Source organism: Capsicum annuum, chromosome 12 (assembly GCF_002878395.1).
Source record: "Capsicum annuum cultivar UCD-10X-F1 chromosome 12, UCD10Xv1.1, whole genome shotgun sequence".
Taxonomy (NCBI): Eukaryota; Viridiplantae; Streptophyta; class Magnoliopsida; order Solanales; family Solanaceae; genus Capsicum; species Capsicum annuum.
The window spans coordinates 81,807,550-81,834,861 of NC_061122.1; the positions used below are offsets into that span (position 1 = coordinate 81,807,550).

Below are 27,312 nucleotides of genomic sequence, written 5' to 3' on the forward strand. Positions count from 1 at the left end.
AAAATTTAAGTAGACCTCATATAAGACATTAAGTTAACTTAAAATATCAAGAGTTAATTTATTATTTTTATGTATATTTTATCTTTTTTATTAATAATATTAATTTTTTAATACTTAAATAACTTATAATAATTTAATATGGGTGATATTTAGTAAAACTATGGTGAAAGTAGCTGAAGCAAATATGTCATAAATGACTCTTTTACTTTTTTTAAAATTAAATATTATTAATTTTTAATGCATAAATGACATAATAATTAATTAGGGGTGATGTAGTAAAATCACGATTGAAACAGCTGAAACAAATGTTTCTTTTATATTTTTTAATTAAATATTATTAATTTTGTAATACATAAATAACTTATAATAATTAATTATGGTTGATACAGTAAAATCACGGATTGGATATTATTAATTTTTTAATACATAAATGACTAATAATTAATTAATTGGGGGTGATATAGTAAAATCACGGTTGAAGCAGCCGAAGCAGACATGTTATAAATGTTTATTTTATTTTTTAATTAAATATTATTAATTTTTTAATGTATAAATGATTTATAATAATTAATTTGAGGTGATGTAGTAAAATCACGGAACAGCCTGCTGAGGCAGGCATGTCGAAATCCTATCTTCTATATAATAGAGAAAAGCAGGCATGTCGAAACCCTATCTTCTCTCTCTCTCTATATAAGAATCCAAGGTTCATATTTGAATGAAGTTAGACGATATAACTCTTATTATTTTAATACTTTACCCAAGAGTTACTCAATGAATCAGGAGCTGGTGCGTAGTTGCCTAAGTTTGATTAGCCGTCTTTAGGTAAAATTTTGCTTTTCGTTGCAACCTTTTTAGGCTAAGCATTTCTCTAGTTGGTGATTTAAAAAAAGAATGTACAAAGCACATATTTCCTTTGTCTAGAGAGGCATAAAAAGTTGTTACTACGTTGATGTGATTAATGGATGACTAGAAACATTGATGTGCTTATAGAGGGTCTTATTTTGTCTAATGTGAACATGCATATGATACTTCATTAAAAAAACAATGGACGTGCATTTGATATTTATGAGGTAAATGATAAATGTACTACAAGTTGCAGTTGGATCCAGTATGTTTTGAGTCTTGCAATCTTGGAGACATGTTGATTTGTGTATCTTCTTTTTGAATATGTGAATTCATGAATAAAATGTTAGAGCTTTCTGTTGCATTAGGAGTAGCAAGTGAATTATGAGTGATCATGTATGGGGGTGTTAGTATGATGGAGGAAAGTAACTGTGGCAAATATTCTAACATGAGAGGAGATGGCGCTGCAACCTGCGGGTGTATTTGAAGTGTATTATTGTTGACTTGAAAGGATGGTTGTAATTGAGCCACGACTTCACATTTTACATATTTTTTCCGCACCATCTTGGTTTGCAATGTTGAGAAATTTTGATTATCAAAGAAAAAGGGGATTGGTGATAATGTAATGGAAGTGGCTTATTTTAGGTGCTTTTAAGCCAAAATAGCTTTTAAGCACCTTTATACTGGTTGCGAAAGATTAAAAATAGTTTCAAGTACTACTTGGTTTTAAGCCAAAGTAACAAAAAATAAGCCAAATGCCATAAGTTAGAAATCCTAACTTCTCTTTTGGTTTATAAGCCATGAGCTATAAGCCCATCCAAGCAGATTCATATTCCAGTTTGTAAAAAAATTGATTTAGTTTCTTGCCCCCAGAGCTTTGGCCTAGTACTAAGAGCACAGGATGTGATACATCGTGGGTTACAGGATCGAAGGATGTCACATACAGAAGTATGATTTAAGAAGGATAAAAGGGGGGGGCTCATTATATGCAAGTTACATACCATGTGCGACTAGCCCTTGGATTTTTCAGTTATAAAAAAGATTTGATTTATTTGGTTTTGGTGATATCGTTGTTTCTTTCTGGTGCTTTATGAAAACCTAACATTTGGGGGTCATTCTTTGGGGATCTTTCTAAAAATATTGTAAGATCTTTTAGCTTGTTTTTCTTGCTCCTCCGTTACCCTTTCCGCTGCCTGGGTGGTCTTACCACTCTATTATTTTGCCATTCATTCTCTACCAAATCCCAGCAAATTCATCTTTTACCTGCAACTTTCAGCTAATGGGGGAGAGCTTGATCAATTCTTAGTGCTACGGTTGCATTGTCAATTCTAGGCTTGTGAATCTTGCAATTTTCCTACATTATAGTATCATCAAGATGTGCACATTCTCCAAGATTCTATTTATGATATACTTAATATTAGCTATAGAGGGTAATTGTTGAGAACTTCTGCATGATGTTTTGAAGGTTTGATACCTTTCTTGGTTATGGTTTGTATAGTCAGTACCGACTTATCTACTGTAAGGCTGATGCACATAATTAATGGAAATAATTTTTTCCCCAAACTAAGTGGTCCTTGTTTACATTAATGAATCAGGATGCAGTATACCTTGTGATATATATTGAGCAAGTTGGAAAACGTTTGCTCTTTCTAATTGCTTAAGATGATCATATAACTTTAATATGGTATAAAAGCTTGAGCGGTTCTGGTATCTGGTATCAAGTCTCAAGTCTCACTGCTGCTCATTATCAAAAAATATTTCCGCATGTTTAGTTCATGAAAAAAAAGAATCATGCGCGCATGTGGGGATGTGTGCGTTGAGAGTATAATTAAGTAAATAAAAGTGTGCTCTCTCTAACAACTTAAGCTCTTGGATGAAGTGGTCATACAACTTGAATAGTTTTATCTTTGCGAAAAAAAAGAAACTTCGATAGTTTCATTATGATAGGATGACAAACTAGAAACCATCACAACATAGGAAATGAGAGACTCATTATGACAAATCAGAAAAAATTGCCATTGGATAGAATTGTTTAATTTACCTCTTTAGGACCATCATTGTAGTTGTTTTCTGGGTGGGTGGTGGTGGTGATGGGGTTTGTTTGTTGGTTAGGTTGAAAGCATAATCTGCTCTTCTGTTTTAGAACGAGCGCGGGTGATATTTGTCTTTCATGTACCACAAGGTGAAACGAGTATAGGGGTTGTTAGGTCACTTCTCTACAAAGAACATTGTTGACATTAATTGATTGCACAGAGTTTGACCTGTCGTTATGGTAGAGATGGTGTAATGTTGCTTATGTGATATACCGAGTTTGAGAGAAGTTGTAAAACATTTTCGTTCTTGAATGAACGGGTGATAAATGGGTGGTCTTTCATGGTGCATTTCTAGATTTCACTTTAGTGAAGTATTCCTGTTAGAAATTAAATGCATATTTACTCTTTCTAGTGCTAGGATTTTATGTGTATTTTTTGAAGCTCACTGTCGGCTTTGAATTCTACAGAGATGACCACTGAAATTGCTTCCCTGTTGGTAGAAGTAATTTTCAGTACAACATTTATTTATGATGATCGAGGATCAAGGGCTGCAGTGGATGATGTGGTTAAGAAAGCATTGGGTGAAACTTTATTTATGAGAGCTTTTGCTGGAACCCTTGTGCAATTCATGGAAAAACAGTTCAAATTCCAATCCTATATAGGGTGCCACAGACTCTTAAGTTGGTCTTGTCTTCTCCTAACTAATAGCCAGTTTTCCTCAGTGTCAAAGAATGCAATGTGTCGACTAGCACAAGCACAAGCATCAGTCTTGCATATTGGTATGCAAGGATCCTCCCATGTTAGACGGACCTGCAAAAAAATCTTGTTCTTTTTGTTTTCAAAGGTTTCATCTCGTTTGACTAATCTTCAGGTCTTAATTGAAGCATGGTTTTAGAGGTCCTAATTTTCTTTATAATGTGTTTCTCTTTTCAGGCACCAGATATTTACAGAACTTTCATGGATGAACTAAGGGATTCAAGGATCACTTACAAGGATTGTCCTGAGCTTACACTCTTGATGCTAGAATTTTCAAGTGCAAATCCACCTTCATTTGATCAATGGAAGGTATGAACTGGTTTTCAAGCAATTCTTGGGTTGTAGAAGCTATGGCACTTGAAGCCAAAGATGTTAGGATCCTCCTAGGCCTCCTCTGTGCTTTATCTTTACATATATTGTGTTGTTCCTCTCTGCAGCAAAATTTTCTTGAGATGTATGTTAATGCTGTTCTAAATTCAAGAGAAAAGCCACCAAAGGGCCTCAGTGATGCTTTCATTCCATTATTTTCCCGTTTGACACATGAAGATTTTAAGACCACTGTCATTCCCTCATCTGTCAAGATGTTGAAACGAAATCCGGAGATTGTCTTGGAATCAGTTGGGATCCTTCTGCAATCTGCTAAACTTGATTTGAGTAAATATGCTGTAGAGATTCTTTCAGTGTTACTGCCACAGGTGAGACATGCAGATGAATATAGAAGGATTGCTGCTGTATCCATCGTAAGGTGCTTAAGCATAAAATCTAGCAGTCCAGATGCTATAGAAGCTATGTTTAATGCAGTCAAATTGGTTATTGGAGGTTGTTTCTAACTTTATATTTTCCTTTGACTTATTGATATGACATTTTTCGAACTAGTGACAACAACAGACTAACTAGTTTGCAACTTACTGGATCTGGAATACTTACAGGTTCAGAAGGAAGGCTTACATTTCCCTATCAGAGAGTTGGCATGATAAATGCACTGCAAGAATTGTCAAATTCTCCAGAAGGAAAACACCTTAACAGCTTGTCAAAGACTATTTGTAATTTCCTCTTGTCTTGTTACAAGGATGATGGTAGGTTTTGGTATCTTTATCACGTTGATGTGTGTGCCTAGCTTCTCTCTGATACTTCCTTTTCCTTCAGTGTCTTCTTTAGCTTACAGATCTCTGTCTTATTCCTTATGTTTATCCAGGTAATGAAGAGGTCAAGCTTGCATGTTTATCTTGTTTGGCTGCTTGGACTTCAAAATGTGCTGATGCAATTCAGCCCGATGTTATATCTCTCATTGCGTCAGGTCTCAAAGAGAAGGAAACACTTAGAAGAGGTCATCTTCGCTGCCTGCGAGTAATGTGCCAAAGTGCTGATGTTCTTCCACAGATGTCCTCGCTGCTGGCAGCTCTTATACAACTTGTTAAAACTGGTTACACGAAAGCAGCACAGCGGTTGGATGGCATCTATGCATTGCTCTGTGTGTCAAAACTTGCTGCAGTGGATGTTAAAGCAGGTTTATTAGGACGTTTCACTTTTGTGGTGCATGAATAATAATGGCCACTGACGTAGTGACAAAAATTTTGTTGCTGACCTAAATTTTCGCATTCTGTGATTCAATGCAGTTACTTCTTTTCATATGGATTTTTGCTTATTGCACATTCTAATTTTGCCTTTGCTGCTGTTGTTAGATGAGACTATAATAAAGGAGAAAATTTGGTCATTGGTATCACAGAATGAGCCGCAAGTGGTGCCAATTCCTCTGGTGAATATTCTGAGCTATTTTTTGGTCATTTTGAATGATTGTTGTTAGCAGTTGGTACAGAAGAAGCATACGATGATATTCTCTCTGTTGGAACTTTATATGAGGTCGACCTCATTCTTGCCCACAATTTTTGGTGGCACTCCTGTAGTCTGAACAATTAGAAGTAGTACTCTTTTCAAAGGCCTCATCTCTTCAAATTTCAACGACCTTCTTCCTGACCTTTACTATTCTTAGCTAAGTTGCGCAGACTTTTCACTTTCGATGCCGCACCCGTGTCGGATTCTCCAAAATTAGACTACTTGTGGAGAATCTGACAATCACCTGCTGACATTTTTGAAGTGTCCAAGCAGCATAGCTTCTTAGTGGGAGGTCTTAAACTTGTTTTTTTTTTGCATAATTATCACCTGTCAGTCCAGGATGTTGATTTTTTCCTCTTTGACATTTTGAGTGGTTTAAGCTCATAGGCATCTTAAGAAGTTCGCAACAGTGTATGAGGTATAATGCCGAGATACTTCTATGCCCTTCTATCCGAGAACCTATAACTCGATACAAGATGAATGAGAATGCTGTATATTTTTTTATTGCAATTTCTTAAGGCGCTGTTAACTTGGCTCAATATTCATTCCAGGCCTCAAAATTATCAATCGAGGACTGTTTGGCTTGTCATGACCTTTTTGAGGTGATGCTGGTGGATCATTCACAAAGGTTAGTTTTATGGTGCACATGGGAATCCTACTTTGAAGAAGGTTCCTAGTCTGAGTTTGCTATCTGTGCATATCTTTTATTGTTGCCAGAAAGTATCAATATTGAAATTGAATGTCGCTTTTCTGCAGGGTATTGGAGACTTTTGCTGCCAAGACGTTAATGCAGGTTAATTGTCAAGGTTTATCTAATTGGGTGTCATCATGCTTTAGTGAATTTGTCTTTATTTCTAACCGGTACTTAATCCTTTACAGTTTATACTCTTTTTACTATGCCATCCAAATTGGGATATCCGGAGAGCAGCTTATAATTCTACAAGGAGGATACTTTCTGCTACCCCACAGTTATCTGAAACTTTAATGGTTGAGTTTTCGTGTTATCTCTCTGTTGTTGGTGAAAAGGTTCTTCAAATGAAGATGAGGTGAAATTTCTATAGCTTACACTTTTAACATTCTCCACCCTAAACCTATAGACAAAGCTATTTTAAAAGAAAATTTAAGTTAAAAGAACTCACTGTCTACTATCTCAAATAAAGAGAAATGAACCCATTTTGTCTCGGAATAGACCTTGTTACTCTGCAGCCACAAAAAAAGAAAAAAGAACCTATTTTGTCTCGGAATAGACCTTGTTACTCTGCAGCCACAAAAAAAGAAAAAAGAACCTATTTTGTCTCGGAATGGACCTTGTTAGCTCTGCAGCCATGAAAAGAAGGCAAGTTATTAAGATTAGATGTTCTATTACTCTATAGGTAACGTGGGTCATTTGACCTGATTTGGTCAAGGATGCCTAGATCTTAGCTAGGAACAGGGCCAATTTTAGGTGACGTATCTAAGTCATGCGGCAGTACTCGAATGTGCTTGAGTTTCTATATTGCTTAGAAATTTTAAAATTTGGGCTTTCATGTCTCTTAATTGTATTTTCCGTCCGTCTTTTCCCTGAAGAGGCGGGTGGTGGTGGTGGTTCCCTTATTCCAATTTATGTGGCAACATTTTCTTTTTTCGGAGAAATGCAAGGTAAGGCTGCGTACGATACACCCTTGTGGTGGGGGCCCCCTTACTCGGACCCTTCGCATAGCGGGAGCTTTAGTGCACTGGGCTGCCCCTTTTTTTCAAGGTTCACTAGAACTGAATTTTTAGAAAATTTTAACTCTCTGCATTTTATTACTTTTTTATAACCGAGAAATCTCTTATGGTCAGTTGGACACGATTTGAAACTAGATGTTTGATTGGCCTGTCCTGGTACCTTTTTCCACTCAAATATCAAGCTTTTGTCTGCGGCAGAGTTCTAATCCATGATGTGCACCTGACCCAAGCATCATGCACTACGTTCTTAACACTAGACCAATACCTCGGGGTGAAATAGCATTCTCTTAACCAGTACACGGCATCAGCATTTCCATTTAATAGCTGCACTTTATTTTTATAGTTTTGCTTTATATTTTTCGTGTGATTGCCTACTCATATTAGTGTTGTATTATGAGTATTCTCTTGGATCATGTAGTTTGTTCCTTTATTCTGCGTATATGTGTGCTGTACTTGAGGTTTGTGCTTAAAACTCAAATAAACCTTTGTGGTCTCCTCAGTTTACTTGTTGAAATACTTGTTATGAATTATCCTTTGGGTCTTTAAAGGTGATTTATAGCATAAATTGAAGCAAAATTCAACTGGCATTGATATATCTAACTAGTTCATGTTCAAGTACTTTACATTTCTTCTGATTCAAATAACATTGGACCAATGGTTTGCTTTGCTTGTAGTGATACTGAAAATTTAGTGGATGCTCAAGTTCCATTTGTTCCATCTGTTGAGGTTATGGTCAAGACGTTGATTATAATGTCGTCTGCTACTTTGGCTGCTGCACCAAGTGCGTGTTTGCAAGTTGTTTTCTGCTCCCATCATCCATGTATTGGTACAGCAAAAAGAAATTCTGTGTGGAGGGTAATGTACTACTCTTGCTTGTTTTGTATGTCCTGGATCCAACTGTTGCTTAGATTTGATTTTTCTTTGACCTCCAAAACAAGATAAAGAAAGAAAACATTTATCTGCTCTTTACCTGATGCATCCTAAAATGATTTAATATTTCCTTTTAATTCTTGCTTTCCTTTTCTTTTGATTTGGGAAGCAAGCAGGAAGAGTAGCCGTGGGGGGAGAAACAATGCCATATATGTAACTCACTGAAACATAAATCTTGAAACTACTAAACAATTGTACAAATATGAGGGCATATACTTGGTGTGTACCATGATGAAATTTAGCACTTTGCTCTTAACAGTGATAGCAAGTAGGACTCTGGAAATCCACTAGGATATATAGCTTGCTCTATATACCTTGCTTAAGTGGTACGAGATTATATCTTGCTGAAGTTTATGAAGATATGACCCTAATAATCTAAACAGTTTGAATAAAACTTATCGGGAAAGTTGAAGGGAATAGTGATAATTCTGTGCTTGAAAGTGTCTAGTCTTTTGAAGCACCACGTTAGAACTTAAAAGTTCACTTTTAGCTTTTCTTATTGCTTAACATGTTTGTTTGGCATGCATAGTTGGAGCTTCTGTGGATAGTATAAATTAGTTTTTACAAGACTATTGTATGAGACTATGACTATTGGTTTTGCACAGTTATTGGACTCATCAGGATTTGCTAACACTTGGATGAGTTCAGTTATTCTTTTTAATTTTTATTTCCCTCTTATGTGGCCTTTAATTTCGGTCTTTCCTTCTAGATGAGAAATTATCTTATGCATATTTCACTTAATTTGTCTAAACCTCTTTCTTTTTGTTGTTTGTCAGAGGGTGCAAAAATGTTTGCATAAACATGGTGTTGATGTCATTGGTCTTGTCACAGCTAATGTGGTTGGTTTGTGCAAGGTGAACTGCAACTTCTTTTATGTTACTTCCCATTTTTTGTGAAAGACCATTACTGATTTTTGAAAGATTTACATATCATTGAGGAATGCTGATATGGAAAGTTTTGGAAAACTATATTGTTTTTAGGCATTGCCCTGCATCATGTCTAAATCATGATTATGTCCTCTTCCCTATTCTAATTGCCTAATAACTTCAACTGGGCTTGGATGAGTGGAAGTAAAATTGTGTGGCAATGGGTTCTTTCTCTTGCTTGGTAAGGAAGTAAGAGTGAGAGAACGTTAAAGTGTAGTCCAAGCCCTCCATATAGCCTTTTTAATCCTTCCATAACTTGGTGGAAAGGTGGAAGTATAATACTTCTACTTCCTTTCAAATGTGTCAAACAACCAAAAATAAATCATCAATAATCGCCTAAATGAAGTGAATGAATCGTTTTTTCGATCTTTCACGTTCCCTCTCTCCTTCCTGGAGTTGAGCAGAGTGTTATGTCAATTGGATATCATCCTTCATTATCATACATTAAGTAACTTGTCCCATGTTTTTAACCTGCAGGGTTTGTTGGGACCAACTGGTCTGATGAGTGGTAATCATTTTGCACAAGAAGCAGCAATAAACTCCTTATCAACTTTGATGTCCATGTTACCTGGAGAAACCTACATGGAGTTCGAGAAGGTTACTGGCATGGTTCTTTGGGAGTTATATTGTTTGTCACTTGTTATTGCCTAACGTGGTTATAAATTCTTTACTTCTACTTGGCAGTACTTCAACAATCTTCCAGACCATTCGGCACATGATATGTTATCTGAAAACGACATTCAGGTAATATCATTTCCTTTCCTGTCGCTAGATTAAGTGATGATTGCAGCACATAATTTTAGAAATTTATGGATCATGTTAAATTTTGTACAACATCATTGTGATGTTCTGTGCTTGGTACAACCTATATAGTCGTTTATTTGAAGTTAAGTTGAAAAAGGGTATTTGGGAATTAAAGTTGTGTTTGGACATGCGTTACACTTGAAAAATGTTAAAGGTCTGTCAGGGTTTCTTTTTTTTGTTTGTTGAACAGGTAACATTTTATTGACAAAGAAATACACCAAAAGTGTTTTTCAGTAGTAATTACATCAGAGTGTGCATAGGTGCAAAGAAACCACAAAATCTATCATCTACAGCCCTCCTAAACTGTTAATAAAGTAAGTAATATCCTCCACCTCTTTGGGGAGGGCATGATTACACCAAAAATAAAAAGGTTACTAGGCAATTTAACTTTAAACTCTGGAAAGGGATGCTCTTGTTTTCAAAACATCTCTGGTTCCTTTCCTTCCAAATTGTCAACCAGATCCATGCAGGGACAATCTTCCATCTCTCCTTGTGACCTGACATAATTCCTTCTCTGTACCAGCAAGCTGAAGTTTCCGAGGTGTCTCTTGGCATGACCCAACTGATACCCCTGAAGTTAAACATCTGCCACAACTTCTCTGTCACTCTACAATGTATGAAAAGATGGTTTGTTGTCTCTGTGTTTGTTTCACAAAAAAACACCTGTGCATAATTGCCTACCCCTTTTCATGAGATTATCCTGGGTTAATACTGCTTGCCTGATGACTACCCATGTGAAAGAAGCCACCTTATGTGGTATTTTAGCTTTCCATATTATCTTCCAGGTCCAAGGTTCTAGCATTGTAGCTGGCCTGTCAAAATGTCTCTGCTGAATTTACTGTGAACTTCTCATTTTTGGTTTTCAACCATTGTAATCTAGCATTGTCAGGGTTTCTTTTTTAAAAAACTCGATGAAGTGGTTAGAACAAGTTTTTCAAACTTGGATACCTCAACTTCAATTTGGAGTGAAAGATAGAATACAATGTATAACCAAACAGTTCTTTGAAAAATAAAAGTTGAAAAAAGCATAAAAGTTCTATGTCCAAATAGGCCCCCAGTATGTGCGTAAATTAATGCAAGTTACCCCATCAAACATTTGGGAATGTTATTTTCATATCTTATATCTAGCATATTGGCACGTTCTAGTCTTAGTACATGTCAAACGTACGAGAGCTCAATTACTAGTGATACACTGCACAAAGGATGTGGCCTATTGGCCAGTGAAGCGGGTGAGAACCATGAGGTTTCAAGTTAAAATTCCATTCGAGTCAAAAACACTAGGTGATTTCTCCCCTAAAACACTAGTGACTCGAGTCAGGAGGACGATGTGGTGGTGAGGTTGGATTCCCAGGATGTTTGTAAGGGGGATAGTTTTAAGTATCTTGGGTTTATGATTCAGGGGAATAGCGAGATTGATGAGGATGTCTCTAAACGTATTGGAGTAGGTTGGATGAAGTGGAGGCTTGCCTGGGAGTGTTGTGTGATAAGAAGGTGCCTCTTAAGCTTAAAGGCAAATTCTACAGTGGCAGTTCGTCCGGCCATGCTGTACGGAGCAGAGTGTTGGCCAGTCAAGAACTCCCACATTCAATGATTGAAGGTGGCGGAAATGAGAATGTTGCGTTGGATGTGTGGACTTACTAGAAGGGATAGAGTTAGGAGTGAGACTATTAGGGAGAAGATAGGAGTGGCTTCGGTGGAGGACAAGATGTGAGAAGGAAGGCTGAGATGGTTTGGGCATGTGATGAGGAGGGGCACGGATGCCCCAGTTCGTAGGTGTGAGAGGCTAGCTTTGGATGGCTTTAGGAGGAGTAGAGGTAGGCCGAAGAAATACTGGAGGGAGGTGATTAGACATGACATGGAGCAGCTACAGCTTACTGTGGACATGACCCTAGATAGGAAGGTGTGGAGGTCGCGGATAAGGGTAGAATGCTAGTGTGAGTGTGTGGGTTATAGCAAGGTGTTAGGAGAGCTCTTGTGTAGCCGAGTTAGTAATCCTAGGATTGTGTCCTTTAGTAGGAGCCTATAGTCAGGAGAGTTTAGGTGTGGTGGGTGTCTTTGCTGTGTGAGTGTATGTTACTACAAGGTGGGTGTCCTATCTCTTATTTCTTATTTCGAATTTCTACTTCTTCGGAGGTAGCGCTATGGACTGCGTACATCTTACCCTTCCCAGACCCCACGCGGGGGGAATACACTGGGTTTGTTGTTGTTTTTTGTTGTTGAATTGCTCGTATTTCTATTGTTTCGTATTTCTCTGATATCTATTTTATTATTTTTTATTTCTTATTTTTGTTATGTCATCCATCCTACTTCATGTTTCACTACGATCTTGTGTACTATTCTCTATTCTGAGCCGGGGGTCTATCGGAAACAGCCTCTATTTTTTCGGAGGTAGCGGTAACATTTTACTCACCCCAGACTTCACTTTGTAGGAATACACTGGGTTTGTTGCTGCTGTTGTATTCTAGCCTTGTCGGATAGAGTTGCCTAGTGATACCTGATGCTGGTGGGAGGGGAGGTGGCGGGTATCCACTGGAATTAGTCGAGGTGTACGCAAGCTGTACCGCACACCACGGTTGTCAAATTTTTTTACTGCTGATACCCTTTTCCACACCTCGACCAGCCTTCAGTAACCCTCACGATGACAAACTCTTTCATTTCCTCAACCGTTTTTTTGTAACTTATTTGCTATTAGGTTTAGTTTAATTTTGTGTTTTAGGTTGTTAGGTTCTGTTCCTAGTTTAAACCTTGTTACATGTCTAAGTTTCTTATTCTTCCTAACCAATTCAATTAGCTACAAATAAACATCTAGTCATTAATTAGATTTAGAATTTTATATAGATACTATTGAAAACAAATCTCGTTATGCTTTGTAAAAGGACAAGGTTTAGGCCAAATTCTCACTTGGTTTCAGGACTTAAAATTAACCTGAAGAGTGTGAGATATTTCCTGTTGGGGTGTTGGGGAGGTGAATGACATTGGAGCACTTGCTCAAATTTTAGTTGTAAGGTTGGGGATCTTCTGACTACATATCTTGGAGTTCCTTTAGGTGGTTCGAACAAGGATCTCACTACGACTACATATCTTGGAGTTCCTTCAAGTGCTTTGAACAAGGATCTCACTGTGAAATTCAGTTATTCAAAGGGTTGAGACGAGACTAGCAGGATGGCGGAAAATATATTTGTCCAAGGGTGGGAAGGAAGTGCTTATCAAGAGGCATTCCATTTACTACTTGTCTTTGCTTCTTGTTCCATCCACGGTAATTGAAAAATAGGGAAAGATTCAGGGAAATTTCCTTTGGGATGCGGAGAATTGGGCAAAGAAGTTTCATTTGGTGTATTGGGAGGTTGTCACATCTCTTAAAAAATGGGGATGAGAGTTAAAAATTTGAAAGTCTTTAATAAAGCTTTATTGGGCAAATAGACGTAGAGGTTCTGGGTGGAGGTACAAGCTTTATGGAAGGGGGTGATAGGTGGTAAATATGGGATTATGGATGGGGGATGGAGAACTAGAGATATTGTTTTGCCTTTCGGGTGCGGCCTTTGGAGAAATATCATGAAGTATGGGATTTTTTCGTTGAAAATATCTCTTTCAAGGTTGGTGATGGAAGGAGAGTATTTTCTTGGGGCCATAACTGGTGTGGGGATATAATTTTGAAAGATGAATTCCTGTGTACATTGTACAGGATATCTTGCCAAAGAGACTTGACTATTGAACAAATTAGGAGGTCACAAGGTGGAGAGACTTTTTGGGATCTGAGATTTAGAAGGGATTTTCAATAATGGAAAGTGAGTGAGTTTCAAAGATTGATAAACCTTCTTGACAAGTAAGCCAATTTGACGGATAATCCCGATGGGTGGCGGTGGGGTCTTGGAAGTAATAGAGTGTTCTCCGTGAGGTCTTTTTTGAGAAACTTTTGGTTAGGAAGGAGGTTGAGTTTCCATGTAATGCAATATGGGTTCAAAATATGCCAAGGAAGGTGTGTTTTTTTCACTTGGCTAGCCACTAAAGGGGTGATTTTAACGATCGAAAATCTTAGAAAGCGGAAGGTTGTTTGCGTGCATTGGTGCTACATGTGCAATGAGATGGGTGAGGATGTGGATCACCTCTTTCTATATTGCGGGCTTACAATGCGATTATGGTGGAATATGTTAAGACGATTTCACACTCCTTGAGTAATGCCAAGAACTGTGAAATATCTGATGCTGAGTTGGAAGAGTGGGAGAAGGCGAGGAAGACGAAGGTCTTGGAACATGGTTCCGATAGCATTAATGTGGGTAGTTTGGGGAGAGAAATAGAAGAGCTTATGAAGGTGTGCAGTCGAGTTTCTTGCAATTGAGGAGTAGTCTCTGCTCTCTTATTTTCTTTTAGTGTAAACAGAAAGTTCCTTCTTGCTTAGAGGATTGGGTGGATTTTGTAGAGCTTCATATTTTGTAGAGTTTTGATCTTTTGGTAACTTATGCATACGACCAATTTGGTCATGTTTATGAATGAAAAATACTTGATAAAATATTTGGAAAACAACAAAGTCCCTATCATCAAACCATATACTTAATCATTTTCGTTTCTCGTGTGTTTCGGGGTTTGTGGGGGGTGGGGTTATAAGTCAAAGAAATTTTTATTTTTAGGCACATAACTATCTCTGATGTTGTATAGAGCTATTGTTTCCTGTTTTTTTAATACACCAACATAATACCTAGTGTATTCCCACATAGTGGGGGTCTTGGGAGGATAATGTGCATGCAGTCCATACCACTACCTCAACCTCAGATGTAGTACAAAGGCTGTTTTCGATAGACCCCCGGCTCATGACAGATAACAGTATAACCAAAAAAAGGGATAACACACTGCTAGCTAATACATGAAACAAGATACCCACAAGATAATAGTATAAACTATCTATTCGGAATCGTAGACATCACCGAAACACCACGAAAGAAACTCCAGACGCAGACAAAACACTTTTCCCTGGCATTACGGACAAACTCTTACCCACTAACCCTTTACCTTAATCCGTATCCTCCATATCTTCTTATGAAGGGTCATGTTCTTCATAAGCTGTACCTGCTCCATATCATGCCTAATCACCTCTCTCCAATATTTTTTCAGCCTACCTTTACCCCGCCTAAAACCATTCATAGCCAGCTTCTCACACCTCCGTACTGGAGCATTTGAGCACCTCCTCATCATATGCCTGAACTAATGTAACCTCACTTCCCGCATTTTTTCCTCCACCGAAGACACTTCACCTTCTCCCGAATAATCTCATTTCTAACCCTATCTCTCCTGATAAGGCCACACATCCATTGCAACCACAGATCCATCCCAACATCCTCATCTCCACCACCTTTGACTTTTGATGTGGGAGTTCTTAATTGGCCAACGCTCCGCTTCATACAACATAGTCGGTCGGACGTCCACTCTGTGGAACTTACCTTTAAGCTTTGGAGACACCTTTTTATCATGCAAGACTCTCGAAGCGAGCCTCCATTTCAACTACCCTGCACCAATACGATGCGTGACATCCTCATCAATCTCACTATTTCTCTGAATCATAGATCCAAGATACTTGAAACTTTTCTTCTGAATGGCCTGAGAATCCAACTTCACTACGACGTCAGCATCATGTGACAAATCACTGAACTTACATTCCAAGTACTTCGTCTTGGTCCTGCTCAATCGAAATCCTTTAGACTCAAGGGTCTGTCTCCAAATCTCCAACTTATCATTAACTTCTCTTCGAATCTTGTCAATCAGGACAATATCATTCGCAAATAACATGCACCAAGGCACCTCTCCTTGAATACGCCATGTCAAAACATTCATCACCAAGGCAAATAAAAACAGGTTGGAGGCAAATAAAAACAGGCCAAATGTCGATCCCTGTTGCAACCTTGTCAAAACAGGAAAGTGCTTCGAGTCTCCTCCTACAGTCCTCGTACGAGTCTTCACGCCGTCGTACATGCCCTGAATCGACCTAGTGTACGCCACGGGCACCCCTCTAGCCTCCAAGCACCTCCATAAAATCTCCTTGGGACTTTGTCATGTGCCTTCTCAAGATCGATGGACACCATGTGCAAGTCCTTCTTCCTCCCCTTAAGCTGCTCCACTAATCTCCTCACGAGGTGAATGACCTCAATAGTTGAGCGACCTGGCATCAAATCGAACTAGTTCTCATAAATAGTCACGATTCTCCTCAGCCTCAAATCTACCACCCTTTTTCAAACCTTCATAGTATGACTCAACAACTTGATACCCCTCTTGTTGTTCTAACTCTGAATGTCCCCCTTATTATTATTTAATGAAATCATCGTACTCCATCTCAAGTTTCGGACATTTTCACCGCCCTAAAAATGATGTTAAACAATTTAGTCAGCCATTCTAAACCTGCTCCGCTAGTGCTCTTTCAAAAATCCACCGAAATCTCGTCTATCCCAGTCGCCCTACACCTACGTATCCTACGAATAACCTCCTTGACCCCCTCAACCTTGATACGCCTACAATAACCATAGTCGCGACCACTCTCTGAGTTCTCCAAGTCCTCAACACGAAACCATTGGCCCCCTCATCGCTCAAAAGTCTATGGAAATGGGACTGCCACCTCTTCCTAATAAGGGCACCTTCAACCAACACTATACCATCCTACCCTTTGGTGCATTTCACTTGGTCTAGGTCAAGAGCCTTCCGCTCCCTGGCCTTGGCAAACCTATACAACTTCTTATCTCCTCTAAAGCCACATACAAGCTCTCGAAAGCTACTGTCTTAGCCGTCGTAACCGCTTACTTAGCCTCTCTTCTAGCTAACATATACTTCTCCCTATTCGTCTGCCTCTCCTTATTATCCTTGCTCTCAACCAACTTAGCATAGACCACCTTCTTAGTCTCTGCCTTCCGCTTGACTTCTTTGTTCCACCACCAGTCCCCCTGGTGCTTTCCAGCTCTGTCTCTCGAGACACCCAACGGCCAACACCTCTCTAGCGGTTTCCCTAATGCAACCGACAGTTGTCTCCCACATACTATCCACATCCCCTCTACTCTCCCAAGCCCCCATAGTCGTCAACTTCTCCCCTATTTCCAAAGCACTGGCCAAAGCCAAGCTGTTACCCCTCTTAATCCTGGGCCGATCCTCCACTCTCCTCTTTTTTCTGCCCTTTTTGATAACCAAGTCCATCACCAACAGCTTTTGTTGAGTTAAAAGAGTTTCCTGGCTTCCTAATAAGTGTGTTTAATATCATTGGCCTTAGATCCTATTTTGACTGTTTCATCTGCTTTCTTTCTACCGTCTTAATAGGTATTTGACTATCTTCTGACTTTGCTTCATTGTCTCTCTTGCGTTTAGATATTTCAAACTCCTGAAGGAACACTTTCCACTGAACAAGGTGTTTACATTGCTGAATCTGTTGCAACTAAGAACACAAAACAACCAAAAGGCCGTTTTAGGCTTTATGATAACAATGATGCTGTGAGTGCACAATCTATCTTTCTCAAGTCCAGAATTGAATATTTTCTTTATTTACTTCTCTTATGGCAGAGTTTGCTTTTTCGTATAGGACCAAATGAGTTCTAATCATACTGCAAGGCGTGAACCCTCTAGCAAAGAGGTTACTGGAGCTGGGAAAAAAGATGGTGGCAAATCATCAAAGAAAGCTGGTACCTTTTTGGTCTTTTCTGTTTTTACTGAACTTAATTTTATCATGGTAGATAATTTTGTTAATATTTCTTAGATAAAGACAAGGGAAAAAGTGCAAAGGAAGAGGCACGTGAGGTGCAGCTAAGGGAGGAGGCATATATACGTGAAAAGGTCATGGTTGTAAAAAATAATCTTTCGGCAATGTTGAAAGCTTTGGGAGAAATGGCCATAGCTAATCCTGTCTTCACTCACAGTCAGCTACCTTCCTTGGTTAGTGTGCTCTATGCTCTCTGCTATATAGTATAATATCTTGACTGTACTTTAAGCAGGTATCATCTAATACATATTCTACTCAACCAAACCCCCATCGATAAAATAAATGCCTATGTTGCTTAGGAAAAATGTAGGAAATATTACTGAAGTGGAAGTTTCAGTTGTTATCTCTTGTTTGATGAATATTTGGATTATTAGATTCTGCCGGTCTTTACTATTATAGGAAACTATATAATGAGGAATCAGCATCTTAGAACATATTTCCATGTTCCTATTATTTCGTGCAAAAAGGGTTGCTTTGATCCTACTTTATATTGGCTCGTTAATAAGAAGAAAACGTTTGTGCTGATCAGTCAGCAAAGAGTACCAATAGTGGGTCTTTTGAGGAATCTGTACTTTGAGTTAAAGTAGAGTTACCTTCGGTATCTTTGTTATATCATCTAAATTTTGAATTTTATCCGAGTCTCAACTCCTAAGGAGCGTTGATTTCTCAGAAAAGCAGCGAGTCCTTGTTAGCCTATTGCGGAATACTTTGAAATTCAGACTTCAGACATGTTAGATTTTGATGGCCCACAATATAAAACCATCAATTCTCATATTTTCAGCTGATGATCGGGGGCACCTAGCTGATATTACCTTTTTTTTTCTTAAAAAAAAATATTAGTGAACATATAGTTCAATTGGACAATTGAAATATTATTATTATTTAATGAAGTGGGTTGAGAACCATGAGGTCTCATGTTCAATTCCTAGCAGGCAGAAACACAAACACTAGGTGATTTCTTCTCATCTGTACACGCCTTGGTGGACAGAGTTACTTAGTACCTGTGCTGGTGGGAGTTAGCAGGTCCTCGTGGAATTAGTCAAAGGTGCGGGCGCTCCCCAACACCACGGTTATAAAATAATAGGTTCAGTAAACTTCACAATAGGTTCCGTAAACTTCAAAAATTAGTCAATATTATCCCACTTCTCATCATTCATTATAAAGGATTTTATTTCACAAGTTTTGGCTTCAATTTCCTTATCCCCTTATAATTCTTCCATTCATCATCCATGACCATCTTCTCTAAAGAAGATTTCACTTTGCGAATACGAGTCGACAAAATAACATATGAAGTAAATCTTGTCTCACCAACTTTCAATAAACACAAATCTGAATGTTTTTGAAAAATCGCATGTGCCATGTCATGATTCACAACAAAGTTTTTCAAATTACTCACTTCACTAAGTAACTTCGAGATCCATTGGCAATTAGCAAAGTGAGATGATTTATCAGACGGTTGGCACATACTTTTCAAAGTTAGATTCAAACAATGAACAACACAAGGAGTCCAAAATATATGAGGATAATTTTCCTCCACCATAGTTCCGGCAAGTCATATTACTTGCGTTATCTGTAATAACTTAAACAACATTATTTGGACTTACTTTTTCTATTGCTTTAACAAACAAATTAACAATATATTCTCCACCCTTCATGCACCCACTAGAATTTATTGAATTTAATAACATTGGATTCCCACGAGATGATGTCAATATATTGATCAAAGGTCGTCTTTTAGTGTCAGACTATCCGTCCGAACAAATCGACAACCCTTTCTTTTTTCATGTATCTTTAATTGGTTGCAATTTTCTATTAATGTGAGTCTTTTCTTGGTCTAAAAGAGTTGTTCTCAACCTATTATATGATGGGGGAATCTAATCGGGGATGGAATTTTCAGCTAAAAACGTCGAATATTTTTTCAAGTATGGAGAATTGGCTAAATTGAATGATAAACCTGATGCGTAGAACATTCTAGCCGCTGATTTGTCGGCAGTATTCCTCTCATGGATGCCGAAAGATTTTCCTATAGCTCCACTTTCTGAACTCTTTTTTTTTTGTTGGAAGTAAATCAGTGCCCTCCGGAAGAGATACATAATCAACTTTTTTTCTTGCATTAACTTGAACTGAAGATTTTTTATTTTCAGCTTGTTCGTGCTCCATCTTCAAAATTCTCAATGTATCACCTTGAACTTCGCTATATATTTGAACGCCTTGACCCGATAATCTTAACAGATGTGCTTTAATTCTATTATATGTTCCAGTAACTTGTTTATTACAATAGTTACATGACCATGTTCTATTTCCACCACCATTGAGAGCAGTTGAAATTACTTTTACATGATTCCATTGTGGTTTGTCATCAAAATCTACTCCTATACTTTTTGTTAGTCTCATAGGACCTTTTCCCTTTTGACTACCCGATGTGGATGATGCCATATTATTTGATAAAGAATAATCAAATTTTTAATTTAAAATTTCTTTTGACAGACGTTCTATTTATAATGTTATGGATGAAGACAATCTTAGACTTTTCCCAATTTAAATCAATTTAATGTTCCTTGACACATAAGGATTAGGATTTATTTATTTTAGTTAATTTACTATTTTTAGTTATTTTTGTCTTTTGATTTCACTTTTTAATTAGGAATAGTATTTCTATTAAAAACTTTTTCCAAAATTACAACTCACGTTTATTTACTAAAATAAAAAACAAATATAATTAAGAACTTAAAAAATGCTGTCAAAGTAAAATACATGACCGACATAAAATATCCTTACTGAGGATCGACATAGTAAAGTAACTCTTTATTAATTAAAAATAATATTAAAAAAAAAAGACCATACATCACCGACATAAAATATCCTTACTGAGGGACTGACATAGTAAAGTAACTCTTTATTAATTAAAAATAGTATTTACAAAAAAAAACCTGTAGACAAAAGTTTCAAAACAGTGAATTTGACTTGAAAAAAAAAAACGTCTTCTGTGTAAACGCCGACTGCGCCAATGATTTCCGGTACCCTAAGGTGGTACGAAGACTGCGCAGATGATTTACGGCAACGTCGACAATGATTTCCGGCGACATCGACGATGATTTCCGGGAACGGCACATCGACAACACCGTTTCTGTTCCGGTGGTCGTTGGTCGGGATTTTTTAAGGTAAGTTGCTGGTTAATTATTCAATGTTTCCACTCAAATTTTCTTTAAATTGGTCAACGTCTCCGAAATCGGTTGACCGAATCAGAGACGTTGCCGGTTAATTATTCAATGTTTCCACTCAATTTTTCTTTAAATTGGTCAACGTCTCCGAAATCGGTTGACTGAATCGGAGAAGGCGGAAGCATCCGTCCCCGTCTCGTGTCGAGACGGGTTCGGCGGCAAAACAGCCGAGTCCGAGCAACATAGGTTGTACGTGGTAAGCTGCATATATTAATCACCTCTGACTCAAGACAACTTGCAAAAGAGAGGCTACAACATGCATAGCTGTCGATGTGAAAGAGGGATGGAAGTAATTTTGACATATTCTTGTATTGAGGTCGTATCTAAACTCTGGGAAATGTTTCTGAATATGCTCAACTTGAAATGGGCAATGCCTTATCTCAAGACCTACTGTTTTGCTGGAATGGAGAAGTTATCACCAAGAAGAAAAGATGGACGTGGCACACAATCCCTGCATGCACCTGGTGGATAATTTGGAAGGAGAGGAACCTCAGGTGTTTAAAAAAGATCGCAGCCATCCGTAAAATCAAGATTGGCTGCATATTCTTGCTGTCATTTTTTGTGTAAAAATTAACAAATAGACTAATAGAGAACAGAGAAGAGAAGCTCATAGAGTTCATCAGTGTTATACAGGACTGGGAAGTTACCTTTTGTTGTCATGTAAATGCCATATGCCCATGTCCTTGCTGTCTATGTAGGTTAGTTAGCATATAAGGAAGTCAGGTGCAATCTTTTGCTCTAGAGAACCTCCTTGGTGCTGCCTAAGCTTTAATTTGCTGGATCCAAAATTTTTATGTAGTCAAGCTGGAAAATAGATGTTGATTTGTAGTACAAGGGGAAGCGAAAGACTATGAAAACTAATTAAGCTACAGGTGTTGAGTCAGGTCGTAAACATTTCTTTTATCGTTGTTAAGTTTATCTGACTTCATTTTCTCCCTTGATTCTCTTTTGTAGGCTGATGTCCTTGTGTTTTTTGTGAACTTAAGTTAGAGACTTTACTCAAACTAGTTGTTATCTTCTGGATTTTTCTTGTCTATTAAAATTATTTTAATTCCATGGGCCTATATTAACAAGGGAAAAGGAATCTGTGCCCTTATGTAACACTGTTCTTGTGTATGGGTTGTACTTTTAAGGGTCATACCCTTGTATGTTGCAGTCTTTAACTCTTTTATTTAATCTGATAATTAGGTGAAGTTTATCAATCCTGTATTACGGTCACCAATAGTTGGTGATGTGGCGTATGAAACCCTCGTGAAGCTTTCAAAGTGTACTGCTACTCCACTTTGTAACTGGGCTCTTGAGATTGCAACAGCTTTGAGGTTAATTATGTCAGCGGATGCTAATGTCTTATGGGGTCAAATTCCTTGTGCTGGTGAAGAGGTATCAAATGGAAGGCCTGGTCTCTTTGAGTGTGTAACAAACGGTTTATCCATCTCCTGCAAAACTGGGTCTCTCCCTGTGGATTCATTTACTTTTGTTTTCCCTGTAAGTTTGTGGTCTGATCATGTCAACTTTACTTTTCTGGTTTTTCCTTGCCACTGAGACACCGACATTTTCTGATATATGTATTTTTTCTTTTTGTTGCATGCATAGATAATGGAGAGAATATTGTTATCTCCCAAGAAGACCAGACTTCATGATGATGTTCTCAAGATAATATTCTTGCATTTGGATTCGTTCTTACCCCTACCTAGAGTTCAAATGCTCTCAGTTATGATCACTACAACTTCTTGTTGTGTATAGCTTGATTATCATAAATATATATATATATATATATATTTCTGACTGTTATCTTGGTGATTTTGTAGGTTCTTTATCATGTCCTGGGTGTTGTTCCTGCTTATCAAGCAACTATTGGACCGGCATTAAATGAGTTATGCCTTGGGGTGAAATCAGATGAAGTGGCACCTGTATGTGATGTGGTTTTGAATTTATTCTGTGCCCTTCTACATAATATTTATAATCTCTCTGTTTCTTGGTCTTTGCAGGCTTTATGTGGTATTTATGCTAAAGACAGCCATGTAAGAATGGCTTGCTTAAATGCTGTGAAGTGCATTCCTGCTCTGGCTAGTCATTCTGTCCCTCAAAGTAGTGAAATTGCCACCCGTATCTGGCTTGCTTTACATGATCCTGAAAAGGTATTACGTTCTTGTAGAAGTTCCTTTTCTAGTGATAAATGCTTAACTCTGGATTTTCAGTTCCCTTGAATATTACTCCTTCCTGTTTCAGTTTGTTTGTTTTGTTTTGACTTGACACGGAGTTTAAGAAAGTAAAGAAGACTTTTGAATCTTGTGGTCTTAAACTAAAACTATGTAAAATGTATCAAAATGCCCTTTAATCTCGTGATCTTAAACATACCATGTGGAAAATTGGAATTGAAGAGTTGCTAATATAGGAAAGACGTTCTTTTTGAAACGGACTAATAAGAAAAGTAAGACAAACAAATTGAAATAGAAGGATTAATAATGATATATTGTTCAAAAGTTACTGGTGCCAAAAAAAAGATATATTGTTCAAATTTGCATGATGACCAGTAAGGGATCATGCTTTCATCAAGTTGAATGAACCCTGTGCATATGTTTATTGTTGATCTCTATTATTGTTGGACGTTTGTCTAATATATAGGATGGGCATGATAACTGGCATCAAGTACGGTGTGCTTTCAAATTTCAATAGTATCAAAAATTCAAGATTTTCACGTTAGAGAAGAGTTTTAGACTCTTAGTCTAGCTTAACATTCCACAACATAATGAGCTCCAATGTGGTTGCCTGGAGCAGGGGGCAACTTGATTTACTGCTTTTCTCTTCTGTTTTTGCTGGAAAGGTGTTTCTATTCTCCTAGAGAGTTTGAGATTTTAATTTATCATTTCTTCTTGCGACATAAACCATCCCTGGATGCTTTTTAAATTGTTTAACAGCTCCCATAGCATTTTATAAGTGGCATATACATTGTCCGAACTTGTAAGTCGAAAGTTCAACATGAAAAAACATAAGCTAGCAAAATAAATTACTTAGAGGAGATACGGGTACACTATATCATGCTGTCTAACTAGTGTAATACAAGTGCAAAACTCACATGCATCTAAATATTTGGGTTCTGTGATTCGTAGAATCGGTCCTACCCAAGAAGCATCCTGGTAACTAATTGTAGGAGGGTGCATAAGTGTGTTATTTATTTTGTCCTCTGGTAGGCATCCTGTGTAGATCTGGTATGGTTCTTCCCTTTACCTGTTACTTTGAAGAAAATGGGCAGTTGTTGCATGTATTTGGTGGAGTGTTTGGACTGAAATAAACAAATAGTGTTTTGATGATTATATGAGTTCCACCAACAAGATAAGAGTCTATTTGTATGTTTTTATTTTGCTTGTGGTGTAGGATGGAACGCGTAAATGAAGCTGAAACAGTTCTACAAACATTCAAATTCCTACAAAATTAGACGGGAACAGTTTTGTTGTTTGTTCTTTTACTACATTGTACAGTCCCATAACAGATCCTTGGTATTATTAAATTAATTAATTTACCTTTTTAAATAGAAATTGGGCAATTGCCTGACTCTCGAAATGATCGTGCCCAGATATACAGTTCGGCTTTCCTGTTAGTTGAAAGTGACAAAAAGCAATGGCTTGATCTTAGGTAAATGAATGTAGGAGCTTAATAACTTCGGTATCTGAATAGTATGGTCTTATGATATTTGCTGATTTACTCAATCGACTATTTGTTTTGATTATGTCAAGTTAGGTTCATTCATTTGAATGTGTAGATTAAGTGTTGCTGTGATTCAGTATGTCTATTTTATGTCCAAAATGTTATCATGACAGTATGAACTCCGTGTATTCTCTATTCAGTGTGTTTCTGAAGCTGCTGAAGACATCTGGGATCATTACGGGTATGACTTAGGAACAGATTACTCTGGAATTTTCAAAGCTCTTTCCCATGTTAATTATAATGTGCGAGTGGCTGGCGCTGAGGCCTTGGCTGCTGCTTTAGATGAAAGTCCAGATGCGATACAGGTTTATTTGTCTTCTATGTTCTGTTTTCTGGAAATTTATAAAAAATTAACTGACTAGTGTGGATTTTTTTTTTTAATCTTTGTTTTTACGCTTTCAGGAATGTCTTTCAACTTTATTTTCCTTGTACATCCGTGATGTTGGTTCTGGTGAAGACAGCATTGATTTTGGCTGGATAGGAAGACAAGGAATAGCATTGGCTTTACTTTCTGTGGCAGAGGTTCTTAGAGCAAAAGACCTTCCCGTTGTTATGACATTCCTAATTTCAAGGGCACTGGTACTAAGTTCTCTCTCTGAATGAGGTGTCGTTAATCATGTCAATGTTTTAATGTATCATACTGGTTGAAATGTAAGAACTGCATTTTTACTTTTTGTTTGTTCTTTTTCTCTCTCTCAAAGATTGCTAATGATTTCACTAATAGGTGCACGCAAGTTCTTATTTACTTTGTCATGCTGATTTTGGCAATGAATTTCTTCTAAGAGTTTGTCTTCTTGTTGTGATGCTAAACATGTGAACTATCTTACAATTGAAAGATCCTTGCTGAGATACTTTTTATCTTGGCTTTTAAGGAGTTCCCTCCTTGTATTAAAAAGCTTTAAAAGCACACATCGCTTGATAAGTAGTAGCTGTTTTATTACGTGTGGTGCTTCACTTGGTTTTGTAAACCATCAACACAGAACTCATTTGAAATACATTGAATTTCATAAGAAAAGGTTTTGCCCTATTTGGGTTTGAGTAGTGGGGGTTTTGGAAATGCAGGCAGATCCTAATGCAGATGTTAGAGGAAGAATGATCAATGCCGGCATAGTTATTATTGACAAACATGGAAGAGAGAATGTCTCATTGCTATTCCCTATTTTCGAAAACTACTTGAACAAAAAGGTATGGTATATTTGTTTCCTTACATCATCTATGTGTTTTACTCTTTGGAGGTTTTATACCTTTGGGTTGGGGGTGAGTAATCGGTGTTTGAGTTTTTCGTGTTGACTCCTGTTGTGCTTTTGTGGCAGTTAAAGCTAGTTATAGTCTTCGAATATATGACATATGTTAAAATAGCTGACAATGACCAACTGTTTGTTGATTGTGCAGGCTTCAGATGAGGAGAAATATGATCTGGTCCGTGAAGGTGTGGTAATATTTACTGGTGCCTTAGCTAAGCATTTGGCCAAGGTAATTTATCTCCCCTCTTATAAACTTGGTCCGCGGTAAAGACTTCTGAAGATTCTGGTTCTAATACCTTGTTTATTTTGGAACAGGATGACCCTAAGGTTCACACAGTTGTAGAGAAGTTGCTGGATGTACTGAATACTCCTTCTGAAGCTGTTCAGCGAGCTGTCGCTACCTGCCTTTCTCCACTTATGCAAGCAAAACAGGTTAGTTGTCTTCTAGAAAGCTTCTTACACTATGTAACAAACAAGAAACATTGTCACATGACATGACTGTAGATCTTGAACAATCTGCAGTTACTACACTCCTCGCTAACAGTCAAAAGTGTCTGCTATTGCTTACTGCCAGGCTACTTTGACTCTTCATAACGTGCATGTGTCAGAAGGATATGTTTTGAGCCTGGGTACTTTATCTAGATCCTACGGAAAATGTCTTAAACTTGCTAAAATTTGGATGTGTCTTACCTATAAAAACAGGAAACGTGCCTATACCCAATCCATATCCATATGCATGTCCATATATAACCATATTTGAGTCCATTTATAATAGGTTTACTGCATGGAATGCTATATCGTGTATCCTAGTGGGTTGTGCAGCTTTACATTCCTCCTCAGGAAGGGTTTGTACTTTTAGCAAAGCATGTAAAAAGAACCAAAGTGACAATTTTCTTAACCCCTGTTATCATCCTAATTTGCATGAATCTTGCAGTTACACCTTTCAGTCTACGATGAGTAAAATCCAATATCATTAAGCCATGTGGAATTTTGTTCCTTTTTCCTTCAGGCCATTGGTGTTCTGAGGTGGTAATTGCAGACTTGTTTGGCTAACTACAGACCTATTCTCATGTATTTACCATGCTAATCCTGATAGTTACTTGAGATATTTCTGAAGGAATTCTCGTCTCGCATAGCTTTTAAGTTTGTTTTGTAATTCAAATTTCTCTAGCATTCTATTTCCTTCTTGTTCTGTACTGCATAAAGTCATGGAAATATAAATGACTTATGTATGTCCTAGTTCCATTTCTATAATTTTGACTTTGTTTCTTCCAGATTTGTTCTTTTTTGATATTTTTCTTCCTTAGCCATCTCTTTCTTTCTCTGTCCCAACATCTTTTTTGTTAGTTTATACCTAATTTGCAAGCTGAAACTGGATTTTCTTTTTGCCCATCTCTTCTCTTGCACCAGGAGGATGCACCATCTCTGGTTTCTAGGCTTTTGGACCAGCTAATGAAGAGTGACAAATATGGAGAGCGTCGTGGTGCAGCATTTGGACTTGCAGGGCTGGTGAAGGGATTTGGAATATCTTGCCTGAAGAAATATGGCATTGTAGCAGCATTACATGAAGGTTTTGCTGACAGGTTA

General features: G+C 37.6%; 1 protein-coding gene across 5 annotated transcripts in view; it reads left to right on the plus strand.

Annotated features, from left to right (window-relative positions):
• Positions 1–27,312, plus strand: part of LOC107850201 (protein ILITYHIA) — a 59,321-nt gene that overhangs the window by 8,478 nt on the left and 23,531 nt on the right. For 2 of the 5 annotated variants that reach the window (XR_007048696.1, XM_016694616.2), the window contains exons 2-27: positions 3,344–3,720; positions 3,810–3,941; positions 4,070–4,451; positions 4,562–4,708; positions 4,828–5,139; positions 5,315–5,388; positions 6,017–6,093; positions 6,222–6,258; positions 6,345–6,511; positions 7,847–8,027; positions 8,879–8,956; positions 9,506–9,625; positions 9,713–9,772; positions 17,168–17,290; positions 17,379–17,478; positions 17,553–17,728; positions 21,965–22,261; positions 22,370–22,486; positions 22,585–22,686; positions 22,765–22,914; positions 24,622–24,786; positions 24,884–25,060; positions 25,544–25,666; positions 25,874–25,954; positions 26,041–26,157; positions 27,136–27,308. Coding sequence is in view for 4 of the 5 variants with exons in the window: in XM_016694616.2 (XP_016550102.2) it covers positions 3,344–3,720; positions 3,810–3,941; positions 4,070–4,451; positions 4,562–4,708; positions 4,828–5,139; positions 5,315–5,388; positions 6,017–6,093; positions 6,222–6,258; positions 6,345–6,511; positions 7,847–8,027; positions 8,879–8,956; positions 9,506–9,625; positions 9,713–9,772; positions 17,168–17,290; positions 17,379–17,478; positions 17,553–17,728; positions 21,965–22,261; positions 22,370–22,486; positions 22,585–22,686; positions 22,765–22,914; positions 24,622–24,786; positions 24,884–25,060; positions 25,544–25,666; positions 25,874–25,954; positions 26,041–26,157; positions 27,136–27,308 (4,045 nt within the window). In the remaining variant the exon portion in view is untranslated. The remainder of the gene's footprint in view (positions 1–3,343; positions 3,721–3,809; positions 3,942–4,069; positions 4,452–4,561; positions 4,709–4,827; positions 5,140–5,314; positions 5,389–6,016; positions 6,094–6,221; positions 6,259–6,344; positions 6,512–7,846; positions 8,028–8,878; positions 8,957–9,505; positions 9,626–9,712; positions 9,773–17,167; positions 17,291–17,378; positions 17,479–17,552; positions 17,729–21,964; positions 22,262–22,369; positions 22,487–22,584; positions 22,687–22,764; positions 22,915–24,621; positions 24,787–24,883; positions 25,061–25,543; positions 25,667–25,873; positions 25,955–26,040; positions 26,158–27,135; positions 27,309–27,312) is intronic. The other 3 variants (XM_047401861.1, XM_047401862.1, XM_047401863.1) reach the window with 3 other exon arrangements.